This window comes from Sesamum indicum, linkage group LG8, assembly GCF_026168435.1.
Source record: "Sesamum indicum cultivar Baizhima isolate 11 linkage group LG8, ASM2616843v1, whole genome shotgun sequence".
NCBI lineage: Eukaryota > Viridiplantae > Streptophyta > Magnoliopsida > Lamiales > Pedaliaceae > Sesamum > Sesamum indicum.
In genome coordinates, this window is record NC_142664.1 from 31,458,684 (window position 1) to 31,473,245 (window position 14,562).

A 14,562-nucleotide genomic window follows, 5' to 3' on the forward strand; every position below is an offset into this window, starting at 1 on the left:
TTATTAATGCGTTAAAATTGCAACAAATGTAGTAAAATTATGACAGAAATGTGTAGAATCAAGTTTGAAATTAATATCTGGTAATTAAAATGCTAATAAGCTGAGCAGCACACGTTTGGACGCTTCTGAAGAAAAACTAATTAATATTCAGCTTCAAGAAAAGCTATTTTATAACAACTTTTCTAAGCTAAAAGTTGAAGACAAAAACAATTATTCTAAATCTCTCCAAACACCCTCTACACCTGGATAATAATTGGTACTATCCTAGTCCAGTCAGCCGCCGCCGAAGTACAAACTCTAACCATCTTAAACAAAAAAGAAAAACAAAGGGTCGATGATGAGAGTTCTGGCATGCATCATATGATGATCAGATGGAGAATGCATATTCAAGCATCGCTCTTAGAGCCTCCAAAACCGCATTTCACCTGCACCGCAAGCGACTTCTCGATGTCGGGGCAAGGATCAGTGCCAGAGTCCAGCAGAGTCTTCCTGTCAAACGGAATCGTACACTCCGTCTTCCCCAAGCATTCCTGCTTCCATGTATATATACAACGTTGTGATTAATTAAGTAATCGTGAATTCATGATCATGTTTACGTACGTACGTACCTTTTCAACGAGTTTGTGGGCCGTTTTAGAGTCGCATTTGCCGGCAATGAAGGCTCCGCAGGCGCCATCAGCCTCCCCGAAGCTCACGAACTCCACTTTCTCAATGATCTTCTTGTCGGGACAAGCGAGGTGTGCTCCCTTGATAGGGTTAATATTAGAGCGCAGCTTGTTCTCTTTCAAATCAAACGATTTCACGTGAGGCGGGTGGTACTCCGTTACCACACTGCAAATTGTGTCTCTGTTCACTACCAATATTTCGATCTTCCGAGGATCCCCGCCCGTCTCCTCAAACACCACTATCAGATTGTTCGTCGGCTTCAAGAACGATCTTGGCACATGATACCTAATAAACATCGCAATTCCAAATTCAGACTTCACCATGTATGCATGTCTACCTCCACACACACACACACACATACACATATAAACAATTACTTACTCTTCTTGAGTAGGTTTTCCGAGTGGTGAAAGGTAAGACACCCAATAACGGCCAATGCTTTGGCCATTGATCCACACCATGCCCTTGGCCATGCTTGTCATTCTCAAAGCGACAGGGTTGCTACCTTCTGGCGCATCAAAATATGTCTGCACAAATCAAATTAAATACCTTGTAATAATTACTTCAACTTTTTAATTAGGGTTTGTACAATTTTTAAGGATGTTGTTTGTTACGTACCTTGTACCAAGTGAGAGGTGTTGGGGTTCCATTGAATTCACTCCATTTTCCTTTCTTTGATCCTTCCTCAGTGTACAATTGCATCTTTTCCCCAAGTACGCCCACCTGTACAATATTTTTATTACACATGAATTACTTTTGTACGTACCATCATTTTTTCGTATTAACTATATAAGTAATTTATAATTAATTACCTCTTGGCCCCAGTAGTTACGGGTGATATCCAGAGTTCCGGCCATCAAACCTTGAATAGTGATAGCTCGTGGTCCAGCAAATCTTTTCTCCATGTATGCTCCGCTATTCTACATTTCGAAAAATTAATTTCTTCAATACATTAAATTAAAAAATGTACTATTATTATTATTATTATTTTTTTAAATTAGGTTGATAAATTAGTACCGGCAAACCGACTGTCATTGCCAACAATGATATATGATTAACTCCAGGAAACAATTTAATAGACTTCTTGAAAACATGGCTCTTTTCCACATTGCTTCCATGCCCAAAACCTGAAATTCATTAATGTCGATGATCCAGACATTATTAATTAGTTAGTATATGAAAAAAATAGAATGTTTAGGACAACAAATTAATGTTGATTCATTAAAATTACCTATGTATTCTGCATTCACGAATACAAGCAAAGCATGGCCAAGACTTGCAACCTGGAGGATCGGAGAGATGTCCGAACGCATTGGCAGGTCGCGCTTATCAAAGGTGATGCTACAAAAAACGATAAAGATTTAGAAGATTTAAATCTCATATATTCATTACAATTAGTAAAAAGTAAAAATATATAACATATATACATACCTGGTGCTATACCAAGCATAATCCGAGGTATCTTTAGCGAGGTTGTATAATTCCTCCGGCGACTTGCTCTTTCTTTCTAATTCATGAGCGGTAGGAACCCTTTCCTTGAACATCTCCCATTTTCCCAGCTTTGCTTTTGTTGAGATCACAAAGTTTCTCGAACTATGCTGCGCAACAACCTGTGCATAACATAATGCATTGCGTTCAATGAAGAAAAAACGAAAATGATATAGTACTATCATGGCCGGTTAACGTTGTTAATTAGTCACGAAATTTACTAGGAAGGGAAAACCAGTACCGTTTGAGTGTTGTAAACTACTGTTTTGCAATCAGGGAGAATGCTGATGGATTTAGAAGGTAGGTAGTAGTCCACACCCCTGAATTTAATAGTCCCAGCTTCCCTTGTATCATTGTTGGTCAAGAATGCAGCACAGATGTCATCTTTCTCAAAAGTTATGATCTGCGTATTTTAATAATTAATTCAATTTGTGTATTGATTCATGTGCTGCAAAATTTGATTCGGTTCTTACCTCTAAATCTTCAGTAAGCTTTTGGACACGTGGGGTGCCCTTAAGCAAAGCCTTCTTGCTCAACCTCAATGCCCTATGCAAGTCTCTCAGGTGTCCGAATTTAGGTTCCCTCTTCAGACCTGAAGAAAACAGAATACCAACCATCACAAATCAGACTACGTGGTGTGATTTGCATACACACATGCATGATCGATCAGTTTGTGATGGGAGGATTTTTAAGTTTTGTGTATAAGGTGTAAATTAGGTACCAAATTCATCTAATGGAGCTTCATCATAGTAACGACTTGTGACGAAAGATGAACTTGTTCTCCCAAAATTGGTTCCTCCGTGGTACTGTCACAGATAAGTAGTACTTATCAAATTTTGTCCGAATGAGAATAGCGAAATCTTTAAATATTAGTTCATGATAAAGATAACGTACCATGTAATAGTTGTTGAGGGTACCGTTCTTTGCAAAAAATCGAGCAACAGCAAATGCTATGTCTTCTGCTGCACGCTGAGAGGGAGGGTCACCGTATACTCGATACCTGCAACACAAGTTTTTTACATTATATAATATTCATCCATCAACCAATAACAATAAATCGAAACTTAGACTTACTGAGCTGTCCAGTTCTCGGTCCAAAGGGAAGGCTTGTTAGGGCCGTTGGGACCAGGGAAAGTGTCTCCACATTGTCTTCCATTACATGTACTAATCTGAGAAAGAAAAACGGATCGACATTAATTATGAGACGAGATGAGATGCGTAAATATATTAGTTTGTAACAGAAAGAATTAATTAAACATGGATACACCGGCCGGCCTGTCCGAAAATCACCGGTACTTACTACTGTATCAGGGGCGTCTCTTTGCTTGCACATGAGCCAAGGTATGCCGTTGTGTAGGTTAACAGCCAGCTCTGCTGCCCATTTGACATACTTGTGGCCCGATTCTCTGTATGCTTCTTGGACATTGTTGTACTCATTCTCAATCTGCAAAACATAATTAATTAATGATTTATTTTTCGACTTAATTTAGGTAGACATATAGTTGGTGGAAGAAAATGTATGATATTTACTTGTGCCATGATGATGGGGCCTCCTTGGTCTGCGAACAGTTTGTGTTCTTTCATCAAGTTGATGATCTTCTCCGCGTACTTCTTCATGTGGTGCTGCATATGCATGACAATGCCAATTAAATCATTTTTATTTAATTATGCATTTCTAGGTTTAATTGATCCATCTTGTTTGGATAGTTACCAAGAAGGGTTCGTTGTACGAACGAAATGTGATATTTGTAACCCCTTTTAACCAGTATGGAAATCCTCTGCCCAAACAAACAAACACATTTCAATACATTAAACAGTAGGATCCACAACTATGATTATTCTTTGGTGATCGAATTTCAGTTACCCTAAATTCCATTCAGCTTCGATGTAGGGTCCAATCCTGAGAGTCACCCACAAACCCTCTTCCCCGATCAGTTTAATGAACTTCACCAAGTCATAATTTCCTTCAAAATTGAACTGCAACCACAACATTAATTATTACCAATTTACGTTAATTTAAAATTATATCAGTGGGTAAAATAAATATATTTGATTACCTGTCCCTCAACAGGCTCGTGAATATTCCAAAACACGTAAGTCTGTATCAAGTTGAGCCCACCTTCTTTAGATTTCCTAATGATGTCAGGCCACATCTGGAAACCAATTTTTCGTTAAAATTAATTGGGAGATTAATAAAAAGTAGGCTTGTCAGTGTGACTGTACTCACCGCAGGAGTGCTACGTGGGTAATGCACGGAACCAGAGAAAAGAAGTTCTCTACTTCCATTGATAATAATGGACCGCCCGTCATACGTAACTGCCTGTTGTTGATTCTTTGTGTCGCCGTAGACATTTGCAAGAAGCAACGGCAAGAGGACTAAGAACATAGCTCTTCTCATTTTTCTCTTATTCTTGGTTTGGTTAGTTTTTTATTTCTTTTTTCTGTTGGGAGAGTTCAATTGCAACGTTTTCAGGAGCAGCAGTCTTTAAAGAATTTAATGCAGTAACAAATGTTGTTAAGTGCGAGTCATAGGTAGGAGGTGTTCACGGGCCACGTGTGTTGTTGGGCTTCCAGTTTGGTTGTTCGGTTTCTAAATTTGTGTGGTTGGAGTAGAGGATGTCTTTTTTTAGAATTTTAGTGCTATACTTATGGAAACTACCATATGACTCGTGATATGTATGATTTTTTCAAAAACTCACACATAAAAAATTCATATTATTATTATTATTTTGTCTTATTTATGTGGTAATTTTAGTATTTAATAATGTTATCCTAAATAAATGAATTATTTATTAGTAAATAAGTAATAAGTTTATCATACAATAATTCAATATTTGATATGATGAAATAAACAAAACATTGTAATATCTCATCACTGCTGTTCTGAAATTTATCACTTATTAATATAGTTCCATTACACAAAGTAAAGGAGGGGCTATATAATATTCAACAATTAAAAAAAAATAGATAAATTATAACGACTTCCTCTAATATTTGCCATAATTACAAATACTCACTTATTTATTTTTTTTGTTTTTGCTTTTTAAATTAAAAATTTATAAAAAATCGAACGGGGTGAATGAAATTTTTTTAAAAATTATAACAAAAATTATCTACTTAGTCCATTAAAAAAATACAAAATATAAAACTATGATTTTTAATTTAAAAGGGTATTTTGGTTCGTTCGTAAAAAATCTAATAGATTGAATTAATTGTTAGACAACCGTTAAAATCAAGAAAGTATAAATAATTTTTAAATAATAAAAAATATTTATAATTATGGTAAAGGTACAACCCATTGAAAGGAATGGAATGTTCCTCTTCCGCCAATTTCCCTCCTGAAAATTTAAAATCTCCCTCCAAAAAACCAAACAAAACCCTAGTACTAATTCTCTTCTCAAAACATACAATCATATTCCAACTACTTCGACTCACTAATAATCCGCGAAACAAAATGTCGAATTCGAATCACCAAGACGACCTCGATCTTCTCCTCTCCCTTGAGGATCGAGTTCTGGAAACACCTCCTGCTTCGCCTTCAGGTATCCCCTTCTTCTCTGCGCATACACTGTGCGTGTACTGCAAGTAGCAAATTCTGCGTTTGCTATGTTTTAACTGAAATCTTGCTGTTGTGTCCATCTTTCTTTCAGAATTCGTATCTTTATATTTGAAAATACAACGGTAAAAGCATCGTAATGACTTCCCTTTGTGTATGGATTTGCGCATAGGTTATTTATCAGATGATGGGATGCCAAATCGTTCGGGGTATGTGGACATGTCTGTTTTTCGAGAGGCAGTACAGGATTGCCTTGATTACAATCCGAAAGAGAGACATCAGAAATCGGAGCAGGGCAAGCGTTCTAGTGACATTGAGGTTGACAAGTTTTCAGGCCTGCGAATCCAGTAGGTTTCTTCTTTATCTGTGTACTCACTGTTTGATGTTTGCTTTATTGGATGAATTTATCAATTTAGGATTTTAGAGCATGTCGTGTTTTATCTCTTCAAAATTATCATCCTGGTTGAGTGTGCTATTGTGATGTGAAACACTGTATGTTGTGTGGTTGAACCTGCGGTAAATGCTTTAGTTAATGATTGTGAAATTGTTGAAAGGATGCAGAGGTTAAAAAAAGTTCAATACGCGAGCATCCATTTAGGTACATTTTTTATTTTCCTTCAAGTTCTCTATCTTCACTACTATGACCTTGTACGATGATCATAATTTGAGGTTGTAATAAGAGGTTTTTGATACTGGATGAAGTTTTATGCTGCATAAATACATTGGCAATTCAAGAGTGTAAGTATTAGTAGACTTATAGGACAAGAATGTTCTGATCTATGGTAGATTGCTCTCCTGGTGAGGTCCTAAAAAGTTTGTAAGTGGGTTTGTACTGTTCTCTTAATGTTAATTTGTTTTATTGATGTTTACCTTTTCTTATTCAGGAATCGAGTGGTGTCACGTGTCGAGTTGAGCAACCATTTGTCAGATATTAGATTTGTTCGGTTACCCACAATAAAGTATGTTAATTCAGAAGACCTCAGCTGTTTTATGTCGTTGCCACCTGTACAGCCATTGATGGTGCTTTTTTCTGTATTTAGGAATTTGCTGAAGGGAGATACTCTCTCTGGATGTTGGGCCACTATTGGAGTTTTAACTGAAAAGGGGATTCCAAGAACTAGTTCTATAGGAAAGACTTTCACAATTTGGAAGATGGGCTGCTTAGATGAATTGACTATTTCTCTTTTCTTGTTTGGCGATGCTTATCAGAAAAGCTGTGAAGAGAAGATAGGGACCATCTTTGCATTGTTCAATTGCACTGTCCGCAAAGATAACAAAGTATGAGTTTTGACATTTGTGATGTTCTGTCATGGTCATTTTCATAAAAGAATTCCAGATTTCGAACTTTTCCCACAACTTTGTTTCAGGGAAGTGGATTTTCCTTGAGCGTCTATTCTGCTAAGCACATCTTAAAGCTGGGGACCTCAGCGGATATTGGAATTTGTCAGGGAAAAGGAAAGGATGGAGTGGCTTGCACAGCAGTCATTAACAAGTATGCCGGTCTAATTCACTGTGAATATGCTTTATATTAAGTTCTGGGATTCATACTTTTTACAAGCTTGCACATAAATCTCAGAGAGATGAGCATATGTGGAACTTGGCTTTTCTTTTGTGTGTGATTCTATTTGTTAATGCCTTGTAGTATTCTCTAGACTCAATTAGTTTAGACAACTAATACATCAGTTTACATCTGCAGACGTCGTAGAAAGTATTGCAGCTACCATAAACGGGTATAGCTCATATTGTCAATTGACCTGCCTTGATCATTTCCAAATACACACACTTAATAATATCAACTGACTCTTTGCTCATTCTTTTTAAAGAATGCATTGAAGACATATACTTCTACAAGGACAGAGTTGAAAGGAGGGTAGGTGATTATAGCTGCTCCAAGGCATACTAGTCTACCCTGTTCATTAAGTTTCTCTTGTAATTTGACTATTGAATTTCATATGTCAGGAATTTAAGGACAGGCTTTAGAGATTATCTCAAGTCAGAAGGCATTTACGTGGTTAAACCTACAGATGACAGAACAAACATCACAAAGTCCAATCGGCCTGTGAAAGTATTGTCTGTTGAAGGATTAAAGAAGGCATTAAGGTCTGTACAAATTCAAATTCTTTAACTGCTTTACTGGATGCTTTCACAATGACGAACCGTTTTAGATTTGTCATTATATTCTTTCTGACTTCGAAGATCTTAAGAGTATGTCTTCATTAGCATGAGCTTTCACTTACGACTGGAGTCCCTTGCCTTCTAAAGTTATACTCTTGAGTGCCATTTTGGAAGCACATCTCTCTTTATTTGCAAAGAGACATACTCAGGGGCCAGATCTTGGTGATTTTAGTTAAAGAGGCTACAGGATTTACTTTGCAGTTGCTAACTCTCAACTCTGAACCTTACAGTAATGCAGACAAAGTGACAACAAATGTATATTCACAAGGAATTCGGTTTCTGAATCAGCTTACAGGTAGGCTATGATTGCTTGTGTACTAATAATATATGATCTTTTAATTTCTTGTTAACTGGTAAATGTACTTGAATTACAGGGAAAACTGGTCCTAAAGTAACAATTGAAAACACTAGCCGTCCACATCAGCAAATGAGTGGTACAGATAAGAGGTGGTTGGAAATAATTCTATTTTAATTTCTTATTTAAAAATTTGCTTTTTGGTCTTTGCGCTTTCCTGCTGAAAAGTCAGCATGTCTGGTTCCCAGGTCAAGGCCAATCAAAGAACCAGATGCCAAAAAGTTGAAAATGGATCAGAGACAGGCTCCAGGACAAGACACCAAGGTGGCTGGTGTAAAGATGATTGAGTTAGATTTTGCTAGTTCAGATGATGAAATTTGAGGCCTGACTTTAATTCTTGATCTGCAATGCATAGAACTTGAGAAAATTTGGTATATTTTCTCAGCTAGTAGAGTAAGGGCTGTATAGTACTGTTAACGAATTTGCCCATGGCTCAAAATTTTGGATGCTTATCTTTCGGGTGTGGGAGATGTGTTTTGATCTTTTTGCTTCACCCCCGCCCTTCTCAATTATGTATTTATGTTTTTCAGTTTCCCGATATGTTTTCCATTTTTGTTGTCTCATTGAATGCTTGCTTACAAGATAATTACTCGAAATCAATCGTGGCATGTTTTTACTGGTGCTACAGGAGAGTTTGTCAACCGTTGACTTTTCTGAATGTGCAGCAAGAGCAAAACAATATCGTACTACGTGCATTGACTCAACGACAATTCTGTGCACCTAATCATTTTTAAAAACCAAAAATTAAACCGAACATGCTCATTTCTCTACGCTTTTTTAATTTTTCTTTAAAAAAACATACATATATATATAATTTTATTATTTTTTTAATTTTGTTCAGAAGTATCTGTACAAAAATATTAAAATAATATATAATAATACATTTTAATATAATTAATAAAAATAAATATATAAAAAATATTTGTTTCTGATTTGGTTGGATCATCGAATGGTGGGAAAAAAAACTGAATTGAGAATCGATTTTCTTTTAATAAAATCAAAAATGAAACTGAATTTTTTTGTTTGATTTTCGATTCATCGAGTTTAATTGAATTGTCAATACCCCTACAACTAATTATTCAGTTTATTACAATGGGCGACTGGGTCATCCATCTAGTTCTAGTTGAGCAGTTTTCCAATTAATATGGAATAATTTTGATAACCTCAATTAAAAAAAAAAAACACATCAAAAAAGGGAAAAAAATAGAAAAGAGATAATTATTTGACATAATGGTGTAGTTATGTTAGGTTGATTGTCATACTCAGTGTTACCATAACAACTGATTGACTTGTGAATATGTTAGTTTTCTCACGTTATTTGAGTATTTATTTCATTTGATATAAAATTTAATTTGAATTTAAAAAACGAAATAAATATTCACTACAAAAATAGTAATTTGGAGCCAATTGTGCTGTATTGTTACTTTAATTGGAATTTAAATCAATAGAGAAATTTATATAACATTATTTAATATGTCTTATCATAATATACAAATATAAATTTAAGATAGAGATAATATATGGAAACTATTATCATATAACGTGTATCCTTGTTATTTTTCGATGATACAAACTTTTACAAAATAAATTTAATATCAAATAAATTTTGCACTGTAGCGCCCAAATGTTGATTTAGGACATGGGTTGGTGGAATTTGACGAAAAGATAAAAGAAATTTGCGTAAATTTCATTCTTATGCTATTTTCATGGCATTGAAGTAATAATAATATTGAGGATGAAGAGGTTGTTTGAATTCGCTTTTTACAATATTTATTGTATTTTTCTTTAAAATTAATATAAATTATATTGGATATAAATTGGGGAAAACAAGCATTAGTTGATTGAAAAAAGCAAAACACGACTACAGTAGTACTAGGGTGGTGGCACAGCACCAAATTTGCATGATACGGCATCTGAAATCAAATACTAGTGGTAGCTGTGTTTTAGCTGGCTGACCAGTGACCAGTGCCCCCCAACAAGGAAAGAAACCAAAATTTAAAATTCAATCATAAGTTTCTACTTTCTCTTTCTAAATCCTTACTCTCTCTCTACTCAGTCCAGCTGATAGAGAGACTCTTACCTCACTCTGCCCCTCAATTTTAACTAACAATCAATGCAGTTGTTGGGTTAGGTGCTGCTTGATTATTCACGCATACGCAATTTTGTATACCAGTTTTTGGCTTAATGTATTGGAATTAGGGTTTTTTCCTTCTAAACTTCTCTTATTTATTCTCATTCCTAATTTTTGCAGCTAAGTAGCTGGATTAGCAACTCCATACTTTTGTCTAGGATTGTTCATTTGGTTTGCTTGGAGCGAAATTCCAACTAACTAAAGCTGAGATAAGTAGTTCGCCGGTTGCAGAGCTGTCGCCGGCTACCAGATGAGCGCGTCCAGGTTCATAAAGTGCGTCACCGTCGGCGACGGAGCTGTGGGTAAAACTTGCTTACTCATTTCCTACACCAGCAACACATTTCCCACGGTATGGTTTTTCTTCTTTCTTCCGGGTTTGGTTTGTTGTTTCTTTTGTTTGCCTGTTCTATTAGTGCTGTTGTTTCTGAAGGTGTTTTATTGGATGACTCAGTCTTGATACTATGAGACAGTGATGCTAGAGTATTTTTGGGCATTCTCGGAGTTTGATCTTGTGAATTGAAATGAAATGACCTATATTCAAATTTCAATAAACTTTCGTAATATCGAATAGCATGAACTCAATTTTATGGATCCGGAACACTTTTTCATGTTGTACGCGTAAGCATTCTTAGGTAATTGAATGGGATTATGTTTCTGTGTGTGCGGTTCTATGATGGATGGGTTCTCTTGGTCTTATTACCTGCTTTTAGAAAAATGTCAATATTTTATCTCTCTTTGGCATGGGTGCTTTAGGTGGAAGTCAGCAAATATCAAGGAATTGTTGTAAATTAGCTAATTTCTGTTTTTTCAAGAGACAATTGGCGTGAGAAGTATACCTTTTCATGGATCTGATTTGGACTTTAGGAGCTGGGCAATGAAGTACGAACAAGGGAAGGAACGGGATTTGTTCCGAATTGGCAGTGATTTGATTAATGTTATTTGTCTAAACTAATTTTTTTTCTCCCTTATACTTTAGGCTGTTTATCTTTAATCACCTTCCTTTGAAACTATGCTTTCTTCTTGTATAAATCAAAACCGTGTTCCAACAACTTTGGGGGTTGATGTGTTTGTAATGCAGGTTCAACTGAAGTAATGTTGTAATTATTGTTGGTGTTATTATTACTAAGGTATAGTTGGAATTCGGTGACTCTTATTCTAACATTTTAATTATTTTTTCTCCATATTTCTTGTCCTCTACTTTATGCAGGATTACGTCCCAACTGTATTTGACAATTTTAGTGCCAATGTTGTGGTGGATGGGAGCACTGTCAATCTAGGGTTGTGGGATACTGCCGGTAAATTAGTTCTTTCAGTTGATATCTTCTTTCAGTTTTTTCAAACCAATGACTGAACAGGATTGTCCCTATCTTATTGAGCAGGCCAGGAGGATTACAATAGATTAAGACCGCTAAGCTACCGCGGGGCTGATGTCTTTATACTTGCATTCTCCCTGATTAGCAAGGCTAGTTATGAGAATATCCCCAAGAAGGTGAGGCTTCCTTTGCCTTGCGGAGTTCCCTTTTCTTTCTTTCTTTCTCTTTTTTTTCTTTTTCCCTTCTGAATCTTGCCTCTTCATGTTTTCTCTTCTTTGACCGTACATTAAACAAAAAGAAAACAGATAACCAATAATCACATGAATGATCTGTTTGAATTTTGATTTAGCTAGATAAATCAAGGAATACTTTAGCACTAAGTGTTGTCTAGTCTTTGCATTTTGTTTAATTGTAATGTTCTCCTTTCGGGATGAGTGGTTGATGGGACCTTCTAGCTTTCTCATTCCCCACTCCATGCCTGCCATCTTTGTGGGCGAGAGTCAGAATTCCTTTGTTGCTGATAATTTTCTCTATGTTTGTATGATACTCAGTGGATTCCTGAATTGAGGCATTATGCTCCTGGAGTTCCAATAATTCTTGTCGGGACAAAGCTCGGTCAGGATTTCTTTGCATCTTCCCCTTAATCTTGTATTACTCATTTAACACTGCTTTTTTACATGAGATGTTGATATTGCATATAACTGACTGCCATGTAACTATTCTGCACAACTACATCGAGTTTGTATCCTCACAGGTAAGATGTTATTGCTTTGTCAGAGTCATCCCAATGACCTCTTTAATGCTAGGTTATATCTTCTCTTTAACTAATTCTTCAGATAAGTTTCAAGGGGTCGAGGCTGCTTGTTACCATAAATTGTGTGAATGCCATCAAGTAGGGAAAATTTTATATTGTATTCAAATTATAATGGAGAAAGCCACGAAGAATTTTCACAGTGTAAGGCAAAGTCTAAGTGAGATATCTATTGGGGTTGCTCTGTTGCCCTGACTAATGCTATGTGAAGATCATTGTTGGAAAAACATTGTGAGGTGGAATGCCTGTTATGTAACTGATGAGGAATAAAATACAAGGTCAAAATTGTAATATGAGGAGCATAAATATGACGCTTAAGTTTTAAAAGTGGTAGTCTTAAAACACAATCTGTCAGCTCTTCTGTTTCTTGAAAATTGGTAAATGCAACAAAATCTAATATTAGCCACATCAAATAGTATTCGTCGATTCTGAGGGACATCTGAGGATTAATGGATAATCTTAAGCTAGTGTTTAATCTTCACATTTTCTTTTCCCCCATAAAATTGTCATTTACCTCGCTGATTCCTGGAGAAAAGTAAGCTACAGACTAATAATTTTATTAAACTTTTATAGAATCTTGGCTTATTCTGTACATCTATTTTTGCCGTGGGAAATAAGGGGGTCTTCTAACTCAGCTGAATTAACCTTGCGCTTGGTAATATGGAACTTGTATTTGTCTATTTTCTCCCCAAACGAACAGGAGAAGGAAGAAAATAAAATAGATGTGGTTTTCCCTTTACTTGATCCTCATATTGTCAAACCTGTATCTTATTTGTTGTTCAGATCAAATAATTGTATTTTGTTTCCTTCCAGATCTCCGGGAGGATAAACAGTTCTTCATAGACCACCCTGGAGCTGTGCCCATCTCAACTGCACAGGTATGATTTTCTTATGTTTTTTTTTAAATTCTCTTTATCAGTGTATTTTGGTGAAAGGTGACTTTGGTTCTTGCCCATAACTTTGAGAATGAAAGGTTCACCCTCCTAAACAAAGTTGATTTGCCATTTTCTTTTGAAGGGAGAGGAGCTGAGGAAGTTAATTGGTGCAGCTGCCTACATTGAATGTAGTGCAAAGACACAACAGGTAATAAATTTAAGCTTTTAGATGCATATTTTCTTTTGTATTCATTGTAAGACTTCATAACTTCCACAGTTAGTACTCTCTTCTCATTGTCTTCTTCTGAATATTGCAGAATGTGAAGGCTGTCTTTGATGCAGCTATTAAGGTTGTTCTGCAGCCACCTAAGCAGAAGAAGAGAAAGAAGAAAAAGGGTCAAAAAGCCTGCAGTATATTGTGACTGATTAAGAAATGCCAAGAGAAGAGATGAAGTTACAGGTTACTCTTACCATGTCACTTTTCATACCTTTGAATTCACTGCCCCACCCTTGAGGGTGCAATAACCTTTAGTTATAGTCTTGACTGACTGTACTTGGGAGCTCTCTTAAAGCATCAAAAAGTTGGTTTCCCCATTCTCAGCCTTAGTTTGAGATGTATATCTGTGATCGAGACATGTGATGATATGGTTGTACGATTTGTGATTGTGTAAGGTCTTGTGCATACACAAAGCTGTTGTTGTATCGACATTCTATAACTGAGTTAGGTTATTGAAAGAACTGGAGAAGTTTATCTAGAATCGCCATTATGCTGGATGCATGGGCGCTCTCTTGGGTGCTAGGTGGTTGAAACTTGAAATGCAAGGTAAACCATCCATGTTTGCTGATAGGGATTTGGGTTCTGATCCTCCACCTCCCCTGGCCCTCTGTGAACCCGTAAGCTTGTACATGGTCGTGTTCATTCTGGCTATTGGGTCTTATTTGAATTTTCTTCTTTAGAATCTAAGAACATATGAGAGTGATATATCACCCCCAAGGTCGACAAAGCCACTTATAGGCTCCCAACATTAGTTAACCGGCATTCGCAAAGCTAGTAGACTAACCTACGTCACCCTATTGTATTTTAGTTTGTAACAGTAAGGGGCGTTTCCTTTTTTTGTTTGGATCACAAGAATCAGATTAGTTTGTGCATGTAATTTCAGACATAATGATAGACAAGTGGTTATGTGTGTTG

The 14,562-nt window shown here is 36.2% G+C and overlaps 3 protein-coding genes across 5 annotated transcripts; 2 read left to right on the plus strand and 1 right to left on the minus strand.

Annotated features, from left to right (window-relative positions):
• Nucleotides 1-227: 227 nt before the first annotated feature.
• LOC105169787 (beta-galactosidase 13) lies at nucleotides 228-4,558 on the minus strand. Its single transcript, XM_088883185.1, has 19 exons — nucleotides 4,382-4,558; nucleotides 4,212-4,307; nucleotides 4,019-4,131; nucleotides 3,866-3,932; nucleotides 3,685-3,777; nucleotides 3,455-3,598; nucleotides 3,229-3,323; nucleotides 3,049-3,154; nucleotides 2,876-2,960; nucleotides 2,628-2,746; nucleotides 2,396-2,557; nucleotides 2,098-2,276; nucleotides 1,898-2,007; nucleotides 1,684-1,793; nucleotides 1,479-1,586; nucleotides 1,285-1,389; nucleotides 1,048-1,193; nucleotides 609-951; nucleotides 228-530 (listed from the first exon to the last, which is right to left on the minus strand). Exons 1-19 carry the CDS (start codon nucleotides 4,550-4,552, stop codon nucleotides 387-389), a joined length of 2,496 nt encoding a protein of 831 aa, XP_088739311.1. The 5' UTR covers nucleotides 4,553-4,558; the 3' UTR covers nucleotides 228-386.
• Nucleotides 4,559-5,539: 981 nt separating this feature from the next.
• Nucleotides 5,540-8,840, plus strand: MCM10 (minichromosome maintenance 10). Its single transcript, XM_011090300.3, has 11 exons — nucleotides 5,540-5,696; nucleotides 5,883-6,057; nucleotides 6,595-6,669; nucleotides 6,751-6,988; nucleotides 7,078-7,202; nucleotides 7,407-7,440; nucleotides 7,534-7,580; nucleotides 7,670-7,810; nucleotides 8,116-8,180; nucleotides 8,260-8,332; nucleotides 8,429-8,840. The coding sequence occupies exons 1-11, from the start codon at nucleotides 5,609-5,611 to the stop codon at nucleotides 8,559-8,561; spliced, it is 1,194 nt and encodes a 397-aa protein (XP_011088602.2). The 5' UTR covers nucleotides 5,540-5,608; the 3' UTR covers nucleotides 8,562-8,840.
• A 1,361-nt stretch (nucleotides 8,841-10,201) lies between these two features.
• Nucleotides 10,202-14,128, plus strand: LOC105169789 (rac-like GTP-binding protein 5). Of its 3 annotated transcripts, none has more exons than XM_011090302.3 (8): nucleotides 10,202-10,404; nucleotides 10,492-10,720; nucleotides 11,579-11,666; nucleotides 11,751-11,860; nucleotides 12,236-12,299; nucleotides 13,309-13,373; nucleotides 13,513-13,578; nucleotides 13,688-14,128. In XM_011090302.3, exons 2-8 carry the CDS (start codon nucleotides 10,622-10,624, stop codon nucleotides 13,790-13,792), a joined length of 597 nt encoding a protein of 198 aa, XP_011088604.1. In that variant the 5' UTR covers nucleotides 10,202-10,404; nucleotides 10,492-10,621; the 3' UTR covers nucleotides 13,793-14,128. The 3 variants fall into 3 exon arrangements, with proteins under 3 accessions (XP_011088604.1, XP_020551638.1, XP_011088603.1); XM_020695979.2 differs by having other exon boundaries at nucleotides 10,202-10,366; XM_011090301.3 differs by having other exon boundaries at nucleotides 10,203-10,371.
• The last annotated feature ends 434 nt before the right edge of the window (nucleotides 14,129-14,562 follow it).